Consider the following 24,356-nt stretch of genomic DNA (forward strand, 5'->3'; position numbering starts at 1 on the left):
ATTTTTTATCGCAAAAAAGCGAATTGCTGTATTGAAATGTATTTTTCATTTGTGTCACGCCCATCGCCATAGTTTCTGTGCAGTTTCAAAAAGCTTTTTAGTCAAGCTTAAGGTGCGTAGCCAACATGCCATGTGAAAACATTTGTCACTGTTAAACTCACCACTGTTAGACGACCAGTCTGGCTCAGTCGGTAGTGACCCTGCCTGCTGAGCCGCGGTCCCAGGTTCGAATCCCGGTAAGGGCATTTATTTGTGTGATGAGCACAGATATTTGTTCCTGAGTCATGGATGTTTTCTATGTATATAAGTATGTATTTATCTATTTAAGTATGTATATCGTCGCTTAGTACCCATAGTACAAGCTTTGCTTAGTTTGGGGCTAAGTTGATCTGTGTAAGGTGTCCCCAATATAAAAAAAATAAACTGGTTTAAACTAATATGGATGAGTGATAGACACAAAGTCTTTCGTTGTCGTACCACCAGCGATGGTCACCTTAGCTAGGCCGCCAGTAAGAGTATGACGTGCGTTCGCTGAAGTTCGGTTTATCCAAGATTACAGAAAAAAACATATTTTTCACCTCACCGACTGCTTACCCATGTGATCCTTCAAAAACGAATGATAGTTACATTTTATCGAAACAAAGGTGCAGAGAAAAAAGTAAAAGAAAACGAGTATGATTACCCCCTGACTCACCCCCCCCTCCCTGGATCCGCGCATGGTCGTGAACTATATCTGTAATATCGTACCAAAAATGATCAAAATCTAACAAATCTGAATACGACTTAGGGATATGACAAAGTTTTTATTCCTGCATTTTTTCGCCAAAACCGGGTGCATTTTTTAAACAAAAGCGGCTTTGCGGCGGTTCCACCGTGTACCCAATTTGGTCATGACAGCCATGTCACCACTGTACTGTGAATGTTGTTCGACTGACAGATTTCAAAGCTTTGTATGGTTCGATGAGAAAAATTCATGTAAATTGGCAGCGCGCAGCCTTTTGGTACAAAATGTACGTGTAGCAAAATATGTGCACTATGCACATATTTTCTGGCAGACGAGACACTGCTACCTACCTAGTATCGAGTACTGGTACTGATAATTCACATTATTTGACGCGTGACTGACGCGTGATTGTCGCTAGATGTCACTTAACTGTGCCTATACAAATAACCCGCATTTACTGATGTATAGAGTTACAACTCTTCCCATACTTATTCCTCTACAAGCTTTTGCCCGCGGCTTCGCTCGCGTTAGAAAGAGACAAAAAGTAGCCTATGTCACTCTCCATCCCTTCAACTATCTCCACTTAAAAAATCACGTCAATTCGTCGCTCCGTTTTGCCGTGAAAGACGGACAAACAAACAGACACACACACTTTCCCATTTATAATATTAGTATGGTGGTATAAACCACATTCACCTAGATTTTAATCCCGGTTCCCAGTAAAAAGCGGTCGGCCATTTTAAATTACTTCACTGTGCGTTTTTCATTAAATTTATCTGCGGGCAATATTTTAACATGATTTTATTAAAAGTCACGTCCACTATTTATATTTTTACGTGTTTGAATTATGACCATGTTGGCAGTGTAACAGATACTATATCCTGTAATAAATATTACATTTTGGTGATTTACTGGTTAAATTGGAATGGCCTGCACAAAATTGCTTTTCAGGCAGGCAAGCACGGTCGCGTGATAAACGGTATAACGACAAGTCGTCCTTTTCGCACTATTGGTACACAGCATTATCAAGACAAATGCTGAATGCATTGATATTAGATATAATTCAAAGAACTAAGAACTAGGTAGCTTAATTTTCAATCATTTTCGTACTTTTATATGCAAAAATTGTTTTCCCCTCACTAGCTCGGAAACACGTGTTTTGTCCTTTAATACCAGCGGGTAGAAACGCATTTTATCCACTAGTGGATAAAGTAAGTTGACCTTGAATATAGTCATTTTTTGCTTTAAAATTGATTAAAGTGAGTGAATCTAGTGATGACGATGATTTACCACCTGTGGAACTACTGGAAGCAGTAATAAACGCGTTTTTTGCGTTGTACTTTCCTCGCTATAGTGAGGGGAAAAGTTTTGTGTTATACTCGGGTGCAAATGTATTTTACTTCTCGTGTGTCGCTAAATCAGGATTCTATTCTCGAACCACTCGCTTCGCTCGTGGTTCAACTATAGACTCCTTTCCCTTGCTCGTTTTTCAATTCCGCACTCGGCGTTAAAATACAACTTTGCACTCTTGTATAACAAATAACTAATTTCGTATTTTTCTATCGCTGTTATATGTAGATAAGAAAAAAAATCGAATTCAATATCAGTAGGTAATTCCTTCCCATTTCGTGACTTTCGGAGACATTCTAACACTCCGTCTTAGTTAGACGATACACTTTTAACGGCCAATATTGGCATTCGATCTCGAATCAATCAAGATTGTCAGCGAAACCAAATCGACATCACACACCTGTCAGCGAGACGGATGTCTTATCGATGACAAACGACGAGTCGATAAAGGGGAGGGACTTCAGAAACGTGGGATAAGACAGTATTCTGAGCTTTATTATATGTTGGTCGCATTGGTATTAGATCAAGCTAAAGCTGGATTTGATTTCGCAAAATTTTCTTACTTTTACTTTCGATTTTTGTTGACTCAATGTTGAAAAACACTGTTTTATTAATCGAATTTGTTACATAATAAAATAGAAACATGTACGTTATTCTATCATAACAAGATATTTTCAATTAAGTGACAAGCAAAATATGTCAACATTGTCAACACAGTAACTATTAGGCAATAAGTATGGGAAGGTTTGATAGTTAGTTTATGACACGATCCCATAATATAAGTAACTTACTTCCAATTTTCAGCGGCTTTTGGAGATAGTCTAACACTCCATCTTAGACGATACACTGGTATTTGCCAATATTGGAATTTACTCTTAAATCAGTCAATGTTGTCAGCGAAACCAAATCGACATCACGCACCTGTCAGCGAGACGGATATCTTATCGACGGCGACAAACGACGAGTCGATAAAGGGGAGGGACTTTAGAAACGTGGGATAAGACAGTATTCTGAACTTTATTATACGTTGGTCGCATTGATATTAGATCAAGTGCTGACTTCTCGAATTTTCTTACTTTTACATTCGATTTTTTGTTTACTCAGAGGGTGTCAATGTTGAAAAACATTTTTTATTAATCGAATTCCATAATATAACTTACTTCCAATTTTCAGTGGCTTTTGGAGATAGTCTAACACTCCATCTTAGACGATACACTGGTATTTGCCAATATTGGAATTTACTCTTAAATCAGTCAATGTTGTCAGCGAAACCAAATCGACATCACGCTCCTGTCAGCGAGACGGATATCTTATCGACGGTGACAAACGACGAGTCGATAAAGAGAAAGGACTTCAGAAACGTAAGATAAGGTCGTTTTATAATATGTTAGATGTAATAATGCTGGGAGGAAAAGTGCCATTTTGTCTCTATGTCAGCAAGGAGCAAAAGACCCATTTACAATTTATGGTATGAAAAAAAAATCAACTTGACACTTCGAAAAGCAATGTAAATTTTTGTGTATTACTTACTTAATTTTCGATTCGCGCTTATAATCGACTGTCACCTTGGCTATCGCCTCTGGACTATAGTCAGGCAGTTTTGCGGTATTCATGAAGTTTACTTCGCAAATAACCCGCACTAAACCAGTTTGAACCGGATAACTTCAACCGGGTCGTTTCAACCGGGTGATCGATGCCCGGTATATCCGAACTGTATTTATTAATGCAGAACTCAAATGTATTAACCATTACGTGCCATTACTCCCAGCGATATATTCGTTTATTAGTTTTTTTTTGTATTCGTGTTTTCTTATTTGTATCTCTCCTAGTATTTTAACTAGTACCGGCCTCTCTAATACTTACTTGTCCCGGTCCTGAGCTAATCCCAGTTATGAATCACAATTTTCTGGATGTCATGTTTTAAAGTAACATAAACGCTCAGTATAATTGTGTTAGTGATAAAAAACGATACCTACTTTGTTTTATGCGTCCCACTCTAGTTCTGATGTTTAAAATTGTAAATTACACAAAAAAATAGTGAACATGTCAGGTGCCGTAGCCGAATGGCATTTCTGCGACGAGAAACGAAATCCAAACGCCACGAAAGGTAGTCTGGCTCTGTCGTGCATTGGCGCGTACTGATGCAAGAGCGATAGAGATAGATATCTACGAGCGTTTCGTTTCGTGAGCGTTTGTGCCATTCGGCTACGTACCCAGTAATAACACCAACCGTTTTCGCTATGAAGTCGCTATGAAATCCCGGCGCCTTATAATCTTTAAGAGGGATTTTTCATACTTTTTCGACATGTAATAATATGTGATGTTCTTACCATTTCAATCCGTTAATTTAAATTCAATTTGGGATAGGAACCTTCTGCAGTGGAAAACCACGTTTTGCAGTATATAACTAACCGAACTATGTAGCTTCAACCGGGTAAATTTACCCGTAACTTTACCCGGGTAACGTCACCCGGATGATCGATACCCGGATCACCCGCCATATTTATTAATGCGGAACCCATTAGGCTTGACAAATTGGACAATCATTTCCATTTGCCTCGTTTTTGCGCCATTTTCTCCTGTTCGTGGTTCCCGATGTTTTTGGTTGAAAGTTAATGGAGATGTTTAACAAACCAGTTTGGTGTGACCTAAGGGTAAATGGGTAAGTATTTTAAATAGGTACATACATACACATACATATAATCACACCTGTATCCCATAAAGGGGTAGGCAGAGCCCATGAACTACTAAGTTTCAGTGACATTTTGGCAAAAAGGGGTTGAAAGAACTCCAAATTGTAACACTGCAGTGACAGGTTGCCAGCCTCTCACCTACGCCACAATTTAACCCATATCCCACAGTCGACTTCTACGACACCCACGGGAAGAAAGGGAGTGGTGAAATTCTGAACCCGTCACACGGGACCCGGGACACGGGGGAGTACTTTAAATTATTTATTTATTCTTGTGAATTAGAAACATTTTGCATAATTATACATTTTACCTTGGATCTTTGAAATGACAATGACGGTCTTTTTGGGTGAACTAAACTGTGGTTTACCGATTGATGGTCGAATTTCTATAAATGGTGTTAGTATCCGAATTAACTTACATATTAATGTAACCTAAATTATATATTTTCACATTTAAATTTCTTCTTATTACGACCATGGTCTACAAAAATAATGTAACGATGTCCCAAAGGTCGGCAACGCTTAGATAATAGTATACTTACGTTGGTTTTGTCATTACCAAACACATCGGCGGTACATGTTGCTAGGCAGAGTGATGGTGGACTAAAATGTTAACGGAATGGTGGCCGCTTACAGATGTAAGAAGCGCTTGGCATCCGTTAGCTCGTTGGGTGGACGACATCCGGAAAATTGCGGGTCAGAACTGGATGAGACTAGCTCACGACCGGGATACATGGCGTACTAGAAGAGAGGCCTATGCTCAGCAGTGAGCGATAAAGGGCTGACATGATGATGATGATCATGATCTTTGCAGTTGCCGGCGTCCAAAGGCTACAGTGACTGCTTACCATCAGGCCGTATTATTTGCCACACTTGTAGTATAAAAATATTGGAAAATGTATATTTTCAGTGAACGAAACTAGTTTTCCCGAGCTCAAACTCGACTAACGTTAGGAATAACATCCCGCTCGTTAATTATTTCTCTGATGACGGATCGTGCGTTTGATTGCTTCGAGTGTTTGGTCTGTTTGTTACGACACGCTTTTTGTAGCAGCGCGTTGTTATTCGAAACTCAAAAAGTGTTTATTTCACCACTCCAACTAGTAAAGGCTCTCTTGCTACTTTTAAAACAGATGAGAAAGTTTCATTTTATCCACAAGAGTGCAAAGTTATTTCACACAAATTTTAACTTGATGCCCAAAGCTGGCTTTTAGAATTTACATATAAATAATGATTTTGAACCATAAATATTAAATAAATTGACGGATTAACTTTTTTTAATGCATAATAAATGACTTAATAAGTGTGAAATAAAACTATGGAAACGGATTATATCGAGTGTAATGAATATATCGCGGATTATATCGATATAATCCGTTTCCATAGTTTTATTTCATGAGTAACTATCGCGGTAACCGAAGACAATATTAAGTGTGAAATAACCTTAAGAATAACTTAAACGTTAGTGTCCAATATCTTATCACATCTCAAATAAATAAATAAATAACATTACACACTTTTACTAGTGAATTACATCACTTCTTCAGGTATTAATTTTATTTTTGAAATAATTCGATAACAGTTAGACACTAATTTCTTAGAGATATTAAAGGTAATTGACCTAAATACTTAACCTTTTCTTAAAGTTAACGGAAATCAATCAAACATGCAGGTTGTAATACAAACTTTACTTAAGATGCACTCAAAAGTTTATTTAATCCGTTGTTTGCGTTGTTAAAAATAAGTCTAAACGGTCAAAACATAGTCCTGAATTACAAAACAGACGTGACATTCATTTTAAACAAACACACAGCTAAATTAATGAGAACGAAAATCCTCCACCTACCACCGGTTAAGTCCAGGCTTAACGCACCAACTTTTAGCTTACATTCACATACATTACATCCACAGAACACTGGCCTTTATGACTGTAATAATAAAGTTATTTGTGCAGTGTCAAATTTACCCCTTTTATGTAATTGATTCGTGCACTTCCTCCGAGCGAAATTAGACTTTAAATGTTTATAACAAGGGTTTGTGAAGTGTATTAAACTAGGAACTATGATAAACACAACCGGCCTAGCCGGTGACAATTGTAGACGCTATGTGGCGATCGAATCGAAACGCAGTCTGTCTCTGTCGCGCCTACATAAGAGCGATAGAGAGAGCTAGCTACGATACGCTTAAGCAATTGTAGCATTGGCTAGGCAATAATCCTTTACAAACTCCTTATCTATCCAACCAGGGATGGGTTATTCGGGAATTTCGCGATGTTCCTGAGAGATAACCGGTAATAGCTTTATAAGTCACTTTAATAAAGACCCGGGTATAACCGGGTAAGTTGGGAAATAGTGGTATTGGATATTTATTTATTTAAACTTTATTGCATAAAAACACTTCATGTACAAAACGCGAACTGGGGCCCATTTTTCAAAACTGAAAGTTACAAGTGGAAGTCTCTTTCCAACTTGCCATATTAAACATTGACAACCACTTGTAAATTATAACTTGTCGCTTCGAGAAATGGGCCGCTGGTATCGGCAGATAGGTGGGTATACATAGATTTAGGCCCATTTGTATAATTGTAATGTATTAATAAATATCCGGGTATAACCGGGTAAGTTGGGAAGGTGTTAAGCGGAACAACCTCTTTTAGAGGTAGTATTGGATATACATAGGTTGAGTTTTTTTTTACGTTATTAAAATTTATACCCGGGTGTGATCCGGCTATAATAAGATGAGATGGTGTTAAGTGGAACAATCTCTTTTAGATGAGTTAGAGGACTAATATTATATTGGGTTGGTAAGAAAGTAATGAGCGATCGATTGAATTCCACATAAAATTTTTGAGAGAGTTCTAGAATCTTCTATGGTCGAAAGTATATAAAGGGCGAGTCGCACAGTTTCTCGTCAGTCATTCACTAGCTGTCGCCGAGCTAATATAAGGAAGAAAATGGACGAATTAAAAGTGCATGTAAGGCATTGCTTACTATATGAATTTCAGTCTGGTCATTCAGCCGCCGAAGCAGTGCGTAATATATGTCAGCGTGTTGCTCCTGAAGTTGTGTCTGAGGCCACGGCGAAACGATGGTTCCAGCGGTTTCGTAGTGGCGACTTTTCATTATCAGATCAACCTAAGTCTGGTCGACCGGTGAAGATTGATGTAGCCAAATTAAAAACCTTAATTGAAGGAGATCCGAGGCTAACGAGTCGTACTCTTGCTACCGAGTTAGGCTGCTCTCATGTCACCATAGAAACACATTTACACGAGTTGGGAAAAAACTACAAATACAGTGTTTGGATACCGTACGAAATTGATAGAGATCAACTAAACCGCCGTGCCGATATCTGCATACAACTTCTGTCTTTTCGCCGCACATTCAACTGGTTGGACCATGTTATCACTGGAGATGATAAATGGGTCTTATATATAAATCACACACGCAAACGTCAGTGGCTAGCTCCAAACGAAAAAGGAATAGAGGCACCAAAAACAGAGCCTCACCCGAAAAAAGTTATGCTGTCCGTTTGGTGGGATATTCATGGTATTATTCACTGGGAACTCCTACCAAGTGGAATGACTGTTACCGCATCAGTATACTGTAATCAGCTTGAAAATTTAATCCAAAAAATCTGTCAGAATCGTCCACAGCATGCTAAAGTTTTTTTCTTACACGACAATGCTCGCCCACACATTGCAAAAGTGACTCGGCTAAAGCTATTGGAGCTAGGTTGGAAAGTGATACCTCATCCACCGTACTCTTCAGACTTGGCACCTACGGATTACGCATTGTTCAGATCGCTAAGCAATGCCTTGAATGAAAAAAAGTTCGATGATCAAGCCCATCTACGACAGTACATAGCTGAGTTTTTTGAATCTAAACCTAAGAACTTCTTCGCCGATGCTATTCATTCTTTACCAGAACGATGGAGACAAGTAGTAGATAACGAAGGCCGTTATATTTTTGATAAATGATTAAAATAATAAATTAAATAAAAATTACAATATTGGTTATGATTCGCTCATTACTTTCTTACCAACCCAATATTAGTGGTTGTTTACAGTTTGACGGAAAATTGTAAATTATTATGATATGTACATTTATTTATCTCTTCTCTTAGGCTAGGTTTTTTACAATATGAGTATAAAAGTAAAATAAGGGTGCTGCCAGCAGCGGGGCAGGGCCCAAGCTGCTGGTGGTTAGGGCTGCAGAGAGACGAACCGTCGGACTATCCGCGCCGTGTCCAAGATCACCGCCTTCTGCATCTGGCCCTTGATCCAGCCACCTAGCGAGAGTCTCTTAAGATGTTGGTCGAGACTATTATTATTATCATTTATTTCAGGCAACTTTAGTCCATAGGTACACATATTCACAAATAAAGAAAATGACAACGAAAAATTTGATATATCAAATTAAATTTAAAAATCTTTAATCATAAGTTTTTTTTTTTTAAATAAATAAGTTTTAATTTAATTATATGTATTGCATATTGATTTAGGTACGTATATGTATTTTTTAAGTGTTTTTTGAACAAAAGCCAGTACCCGGGTATAAAGACGGATATTAAGTGGAAACCCTTTTTTGTGTGTGACTCTGTGGCTAGGAGGACAAGCGTATTGACTATACGAAGTGTTGAAGTAAGAGAAAATAAGTAAAAGGGGTCTTCAGATATTTATATATACCTTGAGCGCTCCGATATATTTGATGGCGACTGTATCTTATTTATATTTGCAAGAAAAATATGCCTTTTAAACTAAAATATAAGATAAACTAAACGCAAAACGGTAACGAGAAGCTTTTAAACATGAAACCATAAAAAAATAAGCTTTAGCGTTTAAGCGAAAATGTGGCACGAATATTTTTATGCACACATATTAGGCGCTGGTCCCACCAGAAGCGTGCAAGCGATGAGCTATGGTCGATAGAAAAGAACAAAAGATAGTCGCTCCCGTGTAAATAAAAGAGACGCGATGATAGCGCGAGCGAGTAAAGCCCCCATTCACGGTACCATGTGCGATTCATCGTTTCGATCGATCGGACAGATATCGTGGCGATCGGTCGTATCAAAAGGTACTATTATATATTCTGTGTCAAAAGTGCTGGCCATAAACGAAGCGATCGTTTGCGATTGAAAAAACAGAATAATAAAGTCAGTACCGTAAATGGGGCTTTACTCGCTCGCGCTAAGCTAGGCTTGTGCCGTTTCATTCATTGATCGGAGCGCTCCGATCTCGATCAATCGCTCCCACGAACTAGTTCGCTCTTTTAGGTCTTTGCTCATTTAGTTCAGTCAGACCAGCGACCACTACGGTAGGAAAGATCAGAACGAATGGGATCGACTAGTGTCAAAATTATACGAATATTCCACAGATAATAACAATTCCGGGCCGAAAGGTTGTAAGTAACCGAATCTTAATATGAAAACTTGACGTTTTTGTGTCGCTTTGCTAAATAGCTCGCTCTCGGTCGGCGCAGTCACACACTCGTTCTCGGTCCAAACCGCTCGCGCTCGCCGATCCTATACTGAACTAAATGAGCAAAGACCGATTCTCAGAGCACGGAAAGATTCAGTTCATTTCGGTCATTGATGGGATTTTATTCCTAACAGTTCATAGTTCGTGAACGACACAAGCCTAATTTTTAACGCGAGGCCTTTCGATCCTGATAAGAGAAAAAAAATGTCCCAAGATTTCCATATATTTTTTCGAACCTTCCATTCCGTTACCGCCATACAAAACGTATGAAAAAATGGTAACGGAATAGGAAAAAAACCTTGAGACACTTTTTTTTCCTATAAGAATTGAAAGAGCTCGCGATTCTGAGTGGAAACCACATAAAAATTTCCAAAAACAAAAAAAAAGCGGGGTGGACAACTTTGAAAAAAAAATGGCCCACTTACCTACTGACTTTATTATTCCGTTTCGTTCGATCGCAAACGATCGCTTCGTTTATGGTCGGCACTTTTGATGCGACCGATCGCCACGATATCTATCCAATCGATAGAAACGATGAATCGTACATCGTACCGTGAATGGGGCTTTACTCGCTCGCGCTATCATCGCGTCTCTTTTATTTACACGGGAGCGAGTATCTTTTGTTCGTTTCTAGCTCATCGCTTACTCGATTCTGGTGGGACCAGTGCCTTCTGCTAGCAGCTTATCTCGACATATGCCGTGTTTATGCAAGCACACTTTATTAGAGTAAGTATTTGGGCCATTTTTTTTTTAAAAGTTGTCCACCCCACTTTTTTTGTAACATGGGTATTTTTTACGCGATTCATACTCAGAATCGCGAGGTCTTTCGACCCTGATAGGAGAAAAAAAATGTCCCAAGATTTCCATACATTTTTTCGAACCTTCCATTCCGTTACCGCCATACAAAATGTATGAAAAAATGGTAACAGAATGGGAAAAAAACCGTGTCTCAAGGTTTTTTTTCTCCTATAAGATGAAAGAGCTCGCGATTCTGAGTGGAAACCACATAAAAATTTCCAAAAACAAAAAAAAGCGGGGTGGACAACTTTGAAAAAAAATGGCCCACTTACCTACTGACTTTATTATTCCGTTTCGTTCGATCGCAAACGATCGCTTCGTTTATGGTCGGCACTTTTGATGCGACCGATCGCCACGATATCTATCCAATCGATAGGAACGATGAATCGTACATCGTACCGTGAATGGGGCTTTACTCGCTCGCGCTATCATCGCGTCTCTTTTCTTTACACGGGAGCGAGTATCTTTTGTTCGTTTCTAGCTCATCGCTTACTTGATTTTGGTGAGACCAGTGCCTTCTGCTAGCAGCTTCTCTCGACATATGCCGTGTTTATGCAAGCACACTTTATTAGAGTAAGTATTTGGGCCATTTTTTTTTAAAGTTGTCCACCCCACTTTTTTTGTAACATGGGTATTTTTTACGCGATTCATACTCAGAATCGCGAGGTCTTTCGACCCTGATAGGAGAAAAAAAATGTCCCAAGATTTCCATAAATTTTTTCGAACCTTCCATTCCGTTACCGCCATACAAAATGTATGAAAAAATGGTAACAGAATGGGAAAAAAACCGTGTCTCAAGGTTTTTTTTCTCCTATAAGATGAAAGAGCTCGCGATTCTGAGTGGAAACCATATAAAAATTTCCAAAACCAAAAAAAAGCGGGGTGGACAACTTTGAAAAAAATGGCCCACTTACCTACTGACTATTCCGTTTCGTTCGATCGCAAACGATCGCTTCGTTTATAGCCAGCACTTTTGATGCGACCGATCGCCAAGATATCTCTCCGACCGATCGATCGAAACGATGAATCGTACATCGTACTGTGAATGGGGGGGGGCTTTACTCGCTCGCGCTATCATCGCGTCTCTTTTCTTTACACGGGAGCAAGTATCTTTTGTTCGTTTCTAGCTCATCGCTTACTGGATTTTGGTGGGACCAGTGCCTTCTGCTAGCAGCTTATCTCGACATATGCCGTGTTTATGCAAGCACACTTTATTAGAGTAAGTATTTGGGATTCCGTAGTCAACTAGGAACCCTTATAGTTTCGCCATGTCTGCCTGTCCGTCCGTCCGCGGATAATCTCAGTGACCGTTAGCACTAGAAAGCTGAAATTTGGTACCAATATGCTGCATATCTATCACGCCGACAAAGTGGTAAAATAAAAACCGGCCAAGAGCGTGTCGGGCCACGCTCAGTGTAGGGTTCCGTAGTTTTCCGTATTTTTCTCAAAAACTACTGAACCTATCAAGTTCAAAATAATTTTCCTAGAAAGTTTTTATAAAAATCTACTATTGTGATTTTTTTCATATTTTTTGAACATAGGGTTCAAAAGTTAGAGGGGGGGGGACGCACTTTTTTTTCCTTTAGAAGCGATTATTTCCGAAAATATTGATATTATTAAAAAACGATCTTAGTAAACCCTTCTTCATTTTTAAATACCTATCCAACAATATATCACACGTTGGGGTTGGAATGAAAAAAAATATCCACCCCCACTTTACATGTAGGGGGGGTACCCTAATAAAACATTTTTTTCCATTTTTTATTTTTGCACTTTGTTGGCGTGATTGATATACATATTGGTACCAAATTTCAGCTTTCTAGTGCTAACGGTTACTGAGATTATCCGCGGACGGACGGACGGACGGACGGACGGACGGACGGACGGACGGACGGACGGACGGACGGACGGACAGACAGACATGGCGAAACTATAAGGGTTCCTAGTTGACTACGGAACCCTAAAAAGTGGAAAAATGTTTTGTTAGGGTATATACGTAAAACTACGGAACCCTACACTGAGCGTGGTCCGAAACTCTCTTGGCCGGTTTTTTTCAAAGTTGTCTACCCCACTTTTTTTGTAACATGGGTATTTTTTCCGCGATTAATACTCAGAATCGCGAGGTCTTTCGACCCTGATAGGAGAAAAAAAATGTCCCGAGATTTCCATACATTTTTTCGAACCTTCCATTCCGTTACCGCCCTACAAAACGTATGAAAAAATGGTAACGGAATAGGAAAAAAAACCTTGGGACACTTTTTGTCTCCTATTAGAATTGACAGAGCTCGCGATTCTGAGTGGAAACCACATAAAAATTTCCAAATCCAAAAAAAGTGGGGGGGACAACTTTGAAAAACATGGCCCATTTAGAGTATTTCAAAGTGGTGTGTATAAATTTTGTCTTCGTTATTTGTGACGTTTTCTGATAAAAAAAAAACCTCATTGCAGCTTAGCGCTTGCCATTTGAACAATTTGCTCGTTTAACTTGTGAGAGCGTTTTTAAGCGACAATGTGGTGCCATCTGTTGAAGAATGTTGTTGTTGAATCTGTGTAAGAATGTCCTATAATATTTATTTATTTATTATTATTATTTATTATGCCATAAGACGCAAACGCAAGTCCGAGACTTCAGATTTTTTCGGATTAGATATTGTCTACTAATATAAATTATTGTTAGAACTGGTTATTCGAACATTTCGAAGACAAAATTTGTACTAAACACACATGTATAAAAAAATCACCTCGTACTTAGTTAATAAAGATTTCAAACCTTTGTAACTTTTTTGTTTGGCTGGGTTGTTCTGTCAACACTATCCACATTTCAAGTAATCTGCAATTTTAACATAATAATAAAACCCAATCGGTTTGATTTTTTAAAAATTTATTCGATTAACACGACTGTAAATATTTAACAAAATGCAAAATAGTAACTGTTACAAGGAGTCAGTACTATAGCCTACAATCGGAAATCGGGAGAAAATCACAATTAATATATGTTCTTTTAAAACATGGCATGTTATGATCGTACTAATTAAATAATGAATTAGACATATGCAAGTACAAAGAAAATATATATTTTTATATACTTAACATTTTACATCTACTACACAGGACAGAAAACATCAATTTTAAACTATATTATTATCTATGCTCAGGTTAGTATATCAATTAGAACATACAATACAATGATTGAGCAAATGCCCCCGATTTCAAATATGTAGGCTTTGACAAAGTTGTTAACTGATACCACCCACATGTCTTCACTCCGTAAATAACAATTATACAATGATACTTAGTTTGCAAGAAGGCGTAATTTATATTAGTAGACAATAGCCTTTACACACTTAACAATTATTTAAAGTTTACTTTTACGTGATCACTGATCATGCAAAAACAACATCAGCCATATTAATCTATAGAATGTCTATGACATGACGTCAGTATATTTAGAAAAAAATATTTGACACTGTCACAGCTGAGCAAGGACTAAATACAATAGAGGTTGCTTCTACGGAGATTAGATTAGTACCTCTAATTACCATAGTTGATTTGAATTATGTGACGTCACTCCAATGGCCAACACCGTTTTCGGATCCATAATTAAAAAAAAACATACACACATCATTAATTAATAATTTTTCAGAAAAAAAAACCGTCGCCTTTCGGGTTCTGGTGAAAGCTACTTGCGAATGTTGGATTATGTAGAAATGTGTAAGTATTTTTTAAAACTGCTTTTAATGCTTTAATTATTAGATGACAACACAAATGAATATACGTATAACGTTAGGTTTGCGGAGTTTTCTCAATTCCTCATGAATCCGATTATATTATAAGAAATCGAAGCTTGACAAACTTTGACTTGAAAACTCAATATGCTTATAAATAAATGTCACTGTTCTGAACTTAAATGCATGCTTTTCTTACAAAATACCAAAGTCACTATGAGTGTACCGTTCAGATTTGAGGAGTTCGGTTCTGACTATCATCAGCAGTTCCACTGCACCAAATGTCACTGTTCTGGACGTAAGTGCATGCTGTTCTTATAAAAATACCGAAGTCACTATAAGCGTGCCGTTCAGATTTGAGGAGTTCGGTTCTGACCATCATCAGCAGTTCCACTGTACCAAATGTCACTGTTCTAGACGTAAGCGCATGCTGTTCTTATAAAAATGGCAAAGTCACTATAAGCGTGTCGTTCAGATTTGAGGAGTTTGGTTCTGGCCATCATCAGCAGTTCCACTGCACCAAATGTCACTGTTCTGGACGAAAGTGCACGCTGTTCTTATAAAAATAGCAAAGTCACTATAAGCGTGCCGTTCAGATTTGAAGAGTTCCGTTCTGGCCATCATCAGCAGTTCCACTGCACCAAATGTCACTGTTCCGTACCTAAATGCATGCTGTTCCTTTAAAAACACAAAAATCACCATATGTATGCCTTTCAGATTCGAGGAGTTCCCTCGATTTCTCCAGGATCCCATCATCAGAACTGGGTTCTGAGAAAAATGGGACCAATCTGTATGCATATACATCCAATCAAAAAAAAAATTCAAAATCGGTCCAGTAACGACGGAGATATCGAGGAACAAACATTAAAAAAAATAAAAAAAAATAAAAACATACAGACGACTTGATAACCGTCCTTCTTGAGAGATATGAGGCGACGGTTAAAAATACGCAGTCATCACGCACTTTTAATCCCCGCAAGCTATAAATATTGATTTCTCAAGTCAAATACTACAGAAAACAATAACTTGAAGTGCTAAATTCGATACGAGTCTAGTAGCCTATTATTCTTGACACTTGTTTCCAACAATGCCAACAAGTCATCTCGTTTTACTTTTACACGTTATCTCGCTTCAAATGTCATTTAAAGTTGGTCCCATCGAAACCTTAAGCGGACTTCACTGTACTTAAAACCTCTTTAATCTTAGCTATATATCAACCTTGTAATGCTAATAAGGCGTATTATTCCAATCCTCTACCCCCCTCTTTTGACCCCCAGTTTTACCGTAACCCCCGATATATACAGTAAGTAGGGATGTAGGTGTCTAGATATAATTGACTAGATAAAATATTTTGTATATTAGGCTCGCTCTTTTTGGTCCAATCTCAAGGAATTATGCAAAAATTCTTGTGGAATTCCCGAAATGCTCAGATTTGGGGTCAGGAGGTCAGGAGATAATTTAAGAATATTGATTTTATTGGTGTTCCTGTTTTTTAATTGTTTGTCAATCAACAACAGCAAAAACTAACAAATAAAAATAATCTCGAGACTTTGTCGCAAAGGCGAAACTATGGGAAAAATCTAATTATTTTTCACCGCACCAACTGGTAAAAGCTTTCTTTGCTATTCGAAAACAGATAGCAAAATTGCATTTTATCCACAAAGGGCAAAGTAATTTCATACAAATTTTAACTCGATGTCTTAATCTGGCCGCTAGAATTTACCTATAAATGATGACTTTTGAATCATAAATATTGAATAAATTGATGGATTTGATTTATTTTAATGTATTATTATAGTCAGTATTTTGTTCGTGTTAGTGTGGTGAAAAATGTTGTGTTTCACACGGTGTCAAAGTTTGTTTAACCTTCGTACCTTGATACCCTCGCAACGCTCAAGATTCCACTTTTTGAACCACTCGCTACGCTCGCGGTTCAATATTGGGATCTTTCGCTTGCTCGGGTATCAATATTGGCACGTGCGGTTAAACAACTACTTTGCCCCCTTGTAAAACAAATAACTATTTAACAATTTGATTTGTTTTTTAAGTAGTCAAACTACGACGGCTTCCGCTGTGACGGGATGGCCTAGGAGTTCATGGCGTTGGCCCGGATTGCTAAAGATGCCGGTTCAAATCCGGTCTTGGCCACTGGTGGTATCCGTCGTTTTTTCTTTAATACATGACATCCTGTTTCCATTTTCAGATGATATTAATTGATTTATTCCATTAAAGAAAGGAACTTATGCTCAAAATACAGTTACTGGCAATAGCATCGCATGAACAGGGGGGTTACCATGAAGTGCTAAAGCCGTTCAGTTTAGGTTGAGAGAAAGGGACGAAGCTATAGCAGTTCCATAGCTCCGTCCCTCTCTCTCAACCTAAACTGAACGGCTTTAGCACTTCATGGTAGCCCCCCAGAAGGCTGAAATATCTGACACGCTCATGGCTCTAAAAATAAGATTGTGGAAGATATTTTGCGACCAAAAAGAAGGCATTTCTTAATTTACTCTTATATACTCTGGTGGATCCATTCTGCTTTAAGGTTTATTATGTAGGTATAAAATATATATCATTCTGGAAAATAATCAACCTTATAGCAGAATGGATTTGCCAAAGTTTGAAGTTAAGCGACACATTTGCACCTCTAAAGTAATTTTAGACTTTTTTTTGTATTTGTACTTTTTATATTAAGTGTAGTTTTTAGTTGTAATTCGACATTTGAGGTCTCTAATTAATTGTAGTAGAGTTATACTTTAGTTAGAACTTGGAATTAGTATTATCAATTGTAATTTCAATTCAATTTTAAATCTTTTCTAAATATGTACATATATATATGACGTCCAAAAGTGCCCCAGTGGCATATTTCCTGAATAATTATTTTGATTAATATTGTCTTCGGTTACCGCTATAGTCACCCGTTGACCATGAATGCTGTGAAGTGTTCGAAACGTCGGGATGAATTGTAAATTCATTATACGCGATTTAATCCGTTTCCATAGTTTTATTTCATGAATTATTTAGATTTTTTGATTTTGATATTGTTGTAGAAATCCTGATAAAAATATCCTTATTACATGAAGCGCACGGATATTTTGGAAGCCACATAAGGCGTCTATTTCAGTTACTACTATAGTTATCATAAAGCACATTAGTTGCAACGGTACTAAAATGAGCAATTCCCGTTAAGTTTGTACATTTAGATCACGTCTCCGATTTTGATAAAAATTGGTAGGCTGATAGAGTCCATGATGCTGAGCAAGATCCACTAGGTTTCCCAAAATGTCCTAGGTTGATTGTATGAAACTTTCCTTTTTTGTTACCGAAAATGTATAGAAATCTGGTAACAAAAAAGGAAGGTTTCATACAAACTACATAGGACATTTTGGGAAACCTAGTGGATCTTGCTCAGCATCATGGACTCTATCAGCCTACCAATTTTTATCAAAATCGGAGACGTGATCCAAATGTACAAACTTAACGGGAATTGCTCAAATATAGATGGGTTCCAAGGAAACTATACTAACGACGGTACCAGAACTTTCCTTCAAACTAATACATTAGTAACAATAAAGTGTAAAGTTTTCTACTGAAAACTGAATCTAGTTCACCCGAGATATTATGTAAATGATCTTCGAGAAGTCTAAAACTCTGATTGGGTTTTCAGGCCAAACTGAAAAGAAATTGGAATACTTTAATGCATTTTATCTACATGCATATCATATCCGGAGGTCGCGGGTTCGAACCTCGGCTCGTATCAATGAGTTTTTCGGAACTTATGTGCGAAATGTCATTTGATATTTGCCAGTCGATTTTCGGTGAAGGAAAACATCGTGAGGAAACCGGACTAATTCCAATAAGGCCTAGTCACCCTTTGGGTTGGAAGGTCAGATGGCAGTAGCTTTCGTAAAACTAGTGCCTACGCCAAATCTTGGGATTAGTTGTCACAGCGGACCCCAGGCTCCCATGAGCCGCGGCAAATGACGGGATAACGCAAGGGGGATGATGGTATATACATCCATATCATAACTACTCTATAAAAAAAAATAAAAAAAAATATCTACTCTCTATAGTGTCGAAATTAAGAAATCTGGTGTCTGCTAGTGCATTTCATTTTTTACTTTTTACGATATCGGCAACCAATAGTACCGATACTTTAATGAGGAGGCACACTGACATTTTATCCCACCAGGCGGCGCCTGTGCAAGTGTAAAAGTGTGCTAAGTAAATCAGAATAGAATAGAATAGAATTCATTTATTCAGCCAATACATCACTACAAACATCAGAAATAGAAATACAAAGACTTAAAACAAAACAGTAGAAGTAGAAATGAGAGGCCGAAATGGTCTCCACTCAGCAATGCAGCTGACACGACAGGCGTGTCAACGGCGCTGGTTTTCTGCGGAGCCAGCGAGGTATGCGGGACAGCATACTGGTTGCGGACATCGTGAATATAGATAGTGTCAATTAAATACGTTAAATTTATATTATATATACACACATACATATCTAAATATACAGTAGCAGAACCACTAAAAAGGCATATAAAAGTAACAAAGACGACATACGGAAAGGAAGATCGGAAATATATATTTTTAATGAAATAAATAAATCTAGCTCAAACTAAATAATGTTTCAGGCAGCAGAACATTGTTGGTCCATTAGGTACGCTTTTAGTCGCAATTTGAAAGAACCTATAGTAATGCTCTGTCGGATTGGAGGTGGAAGATTATTCCAGCACTTCGTGGCAGCGTAACGAAAGCTGCCACGAAATGCAGCAGTTCTGTGCCTTGGGCAGAGCAGTCTGGGAGCATGTCTTATGTGGTGATGGACGGTCAATTTCTCAAATAAATACACCGGCTTTTTACTGACACAGATACCAAAAAGGAGCGAGGCGAAATGTAACATGCGTCGATTACTCATGTTTAACAGTTTGTTACTACTCAGGTATGGGCTTATGTGTGTCCGAGGTGGTATTGGGAAGCAAAAGCGAGCACACGCATTTTGCAGTCGTTGAACGATTCTTTTTGTACGAGATAGTAAACAGTTCCCATATACCGTATCCGCGTAATTAAGTTTAGACAGAATTAGAGTATCGCAAAGCTTCACACGCATGTCTACACTTAAATAATTTCGCACCCTGTAAAGAACTGTTAACCTGTAGAAGCAATTTCTGACCGTTTCAACGACATGGTTTTCAAAGTGCAAGGAACTGTCCATAAGGATGCCTAAGTTACGGGCTTCTGAGACCATGTCTACCTTCTGACCTGTAATGTTCACGCTCGGGTTTAAAGCGTTGATTCTGTTCACTTGTTTTCTTGAACCTAACACCAGAAACTTGGATTTTGTAGGATTAAGCACCAAACTGTTCATTTTTGACCAGCTAGCAATACGATGCAAGTCTTCGTTTAATTTATCGACTGCCTCTTTAGTGTCTTCTGGTTTAAAAGATATAAAGATTTGAATATCATCGGCATATACATGAAATTTGCAATGACGTATGTTTTTTACAATATCTGAACTGTAGAGGCTGTATAACACAGGACCGAGAATGGAGCCTTGTGGAACTCCTCTGGACACTGGGAGTAATTCAGATGATACACTAGAACCGTCAACGCCGCGCACTTCAACAAACTGTGATCGGTTCGATAAATAACTCGCAAACCAGTTTATGGTACTGTTACTAAAACCATAATAAACTAATTTAGACAGAAGAACGGACGTGTTTATACTATCGAAGGCACGAGAGAAATCTAGTAGTGCCAATATTGATCCCTTGCCTTCGTCTTGTGCAGTTAGGATTTCATCAACTACATCCAACAGAGCTGTAGAGGTACTGTGACCTTTTCTGAAACCTGACTGTCTTTCTGGTAATATTTGGCAGCATTCAAGAAATTCAGTTAACTGCATACATACGGCCTTTTCTAGTACTTTAGAAAGGAGAGGTAGTATGCTTATTGGTCTCAGGTCCTTGTAATCGGATGGATGAAGTATTTTAGGGATAGGCTTAACAGACGCAACTTTCCACAGCTGCGGAAAGACATTTGTTTCTATAGATTTATTTACGATTTTTGTGATTGTCGATAAAGTTCTTGGGAGGGTCAGAATTACCATGTCCAGAGATATGCCATCTACCCCAGTAGCGTTCGTTTTTAATGATTTGATAATTTTTGCAACTGTTGTTTCATCTACAGGGTTTAAGTTAAACTCATGTGGACCATGGCGATTAGATTCGAGAGAAATTATATATGGTAAATCAAAGTTATTATTGCCAGGTATGTTAAGGAAATAGGAGTTTATACAATCAGGATCATTGAGATGGGTCGGTAATTCAGTGTGTTGTGATTTGAAGTCTACTAAGTTGTGTTTGATATTTTTCCAAAGTTTTGTAGGGTTATTAAGGTTTTTATTTACATGGTACTGGAAATAAGCTGATTGTTCATAATGGAGTGAAATATTTACTAGGCTTTTCAAATCTTTGTAATATTTTTTATGGAAGTCCAATTTCGTGCGGTGATATTTAGTGTGAGCTAGGTCTCGTAGGCGCATCATCTCCCTTATATTAGAAGTGATCCAAGGGTAACTATTTTCCTTAATATATACTTTTTGTAAAGGAGCATATGTATCAAACACATTCGTCAAGCAATAATTAAACTGAGCCACCATCTCGTCGACGCTGCCCTTCACCATTTATTAAACTTATCTAGGTCAATATTTTTAATAGGTCTGTATAAAAACATTTTTGAAGGTGGCTTAACTTTTTTAACATTTAGTTGGCAGGTAATAAAAGCATGACTGCTGAGGTCAGGGATGTAATTAACGGACACATTTGATATAGACTTGTTGCAGCAGATAACATCAATGAGAGTTTCACTGTGTTCTGTAAAGTGCGTCGGCTCAGTTACATATTGTGATAAGTGCATATAGTTTAAAAAGTTGGTTAGTTTCCTTGTATTGGGCTCACGTTCGTTCAAAACATTAATATTAAAATCGCCTAACAGAATAATATAATCGAACATGGCAAAAGTGGATAAAGAATCAGTAAGTGCATCCAGAAATCACAGTCATGCATATGTGAGAAAGAGAAAAAAACATGTCATCTTCTCGCTCTCACGTATGGACTAATTTGGTGGCGCCATCTGTCACCTTTGAGTGTGCCTCCTCATTTCATTCCCATTTAGAACTTTAAATTTATGGAAATTTATTGTAACACGACCAGCGGTGTAGTTGAAAAAGTTCAAAATCTCCTTTGCAAGTACGTCAAAGGTAAAAAAATCGAATGGCTGAAAACTGTCAATTTGTCGTTGTCAACTTCATAAAGCAGACACGTGGTCTAAAAAATTCCCCGCCAACGCGATGACACTTGACATATAGCGTCACTACTTACAAAAAAAACCGGCCAAGAGCGTGTCGGGCCACGCTCAGTGTAGGGTTCCGTAGTTTTCCCTATTTTTTTCAAAAATTACTGAATCTATCAAGTTCAAAATAAGTCTTTATAAAGTTCTACTTTTGTGATTTTTTTCATATTTTTTAAACATATGGTTCAAAAGTTAAAGGGGGGGGGGACAGACTTTTTTTTCCTTTAAGAGCGATTATTTCCGAAAATATTAATATTATCAAAGAACGATTTTAGTAAACCGTTATTCATTTTTAAATACCTATCCAACAATATATCACACGTTGGGGTTGGAATGAAAAAAAAAATCAGTCCCCACTTTACATGTAGGGGGGGTACCCTAACAAAACATTTTTTTTCACTTTTTTATTTTACCACTTTGTCGACGTAATTGATATACATATTGGTACCAAATTTCAGCTTTCTAGTGCTAACGGTCTCTGAGATTATCCGCGGACGGACAGACGGACAGACGGACAGACAGACATGGCGAAACTATAAGGGTTCCTAGTTGACTACGGAACCCTAAAAAACTTGTATCTTCGTCTGTCAATGAAAAGAAAATTGTAGTAAGTAAGTATGTATGGAATGCATATAGACTTACTGCGTTTTAACTTTGAGGAACAGCGTGAGATACGAGATTTTTTAAAAGTAGTGACGATATATTATATAACAATAGAAACAGGTAACCTATAAAATATATTAACATAAGATTACACTCCCATATATTTTTATGATACTAATAGATTATATGTAGATTATTTAAACCTACTCATACATCATCAATCATACAATCACGCCTGTATCCCATGAGGGGGTAGGCAGAGCACATGAAACTACTCAAGTTTCAGTGCCACTCTTGGCAAATAAGGCGTTGACAGAAAACGAAATTGTGACATTGCAGTGACAGGTTGCCAGCCTCTCGCCCACGCCACAATTTAACCCATATCCCACAGTCGCCTTCTACGACACCCACGGGAAGAAAGGGGGTGGTGAAATTCTTAACCCGTCACCACACGGTCATACACGGTCACGGTCACGTACTCATAATTCTTCAAAAAACCAGACTACCTATACAACACAATAATACCTACTTTGACAGCAAATTATACCTATAATGAAAACCTTACAATAAATCAGAACAGGTACTCTACAAAATATATTACCACAATATTTCACTTTCATATATTTATATCATTTGTAGATTCTGTCAACTTATAATTGATCAAAAAACCATACAACATAATAATACCTAAATAAATATAGTAAATTATACGAAAACACCATATCACAGAATAGGTCCAACAAAATATATTACCATATAATATTACAGTGCCAAAATTATACTTCAAGATCATTTATCACCTAATCATATATAAATAACGAGACTCCGCATCATAAACATACATAATATACAGCAAATTATATAATGAAAACACCATATAACAGAACAGGTATCACAAAATATATTACCACAATATTACAGTGCCAAAATTATACTTCAAAATCATTTGTCACCTAATCATATACAAATAAAAAACGAGACTATACAGCATCATAAACATACACAATATACAGCAAATTATATCTTAATGAAAACACCATATAACAGAACAGGTATCACAAAATATATTACCATAATATCACACTGCCAAAAAGATAGCTCAAGATCATTTCCCGTTTCTATCACCTAATTTAAAAAACGAGAGTATACATCGTGTGGTGATAATGACTGTCAAAAGTGGTACTTACCAACGACGAGCAGGGCAAGCAGGATAAGCAGTAATTTCACCATTTCGGGACACTAGTACATGGCGGGCGGCCGGGTCGCGCGCGGATCGCGGTCTGAGCTCGCAACTCGCCCCCGCCTGTCTGAGGAGGGATGAACGTTCGCGAAGTTTAACTTATTCACGCTCTGTAACCAGTGTAATCTGGACCACGTAGCATCCCTATGGGAATATTAGAATTAAGAACATCTGTAAATTACCTAACCAAAAAAAATAATTTTGAAAAAAAACCCCTGACTTAATGGACCGATTTTTATGAAACACGGCTGAGAACTCCGAACTTAATCAGCTTTCAAGCAAAAAATTATCTAAATCGGTCCATACGTTCAGGAGCTACGATGCCACAGACATACACACACAGAGACAAACACGTCCAACTTATAACACCACACGTCGTTTTTACGTCGGGG

General features: G+C 37.8%; 1 protein-coding gene across 3 annotated transcripts in view; it reads right to left on the minus strand.

Moving 5' to 3' along the window:
- The window catches only part of LOC125238045 (protein lev-9), a 235,475-nt gene extending 211,466 nt beyond the window's left edge, over nucleotides 1–24,009 (minus strand). For all 3 annotated transcript variants that reach the window (XM_048145334.1, XM_048145333.1, XM_048145332.1), the window contains exon 1: nucleotides 23,912–24,009. In XM_048145334.1, the coding sequence (XP_048001291.1) occupies nucleotides 23,912–23,954 (43 nt within the window). In that variant the 5' untranslated portion in view covers nucleotides 23,955–24,009. The remainder of the gene's footprint in view (nucleotides 1–23,911) is intronic.
- Between the last annotated feature and the right edge of the window lie 347 nt (nucleotides 24,010–24,356).

The sequence above is a fragment of the Leguminivora glycinivorella genome, chromosome 22 (genome assembly GCF_023078275.1).
Source record: "Leguminivora glycinivorella isolate SPB_JAAS2020 chromosome 22, LegGlyc_1.1, whole genome shotgun sequence".
Lineage (NCBI taxonomy): Eukaryota > Metazoa > Arthropoda > Insecta > Lepidoptera > Tortricidae > Leguminivora > Leguminivora glycinivorella.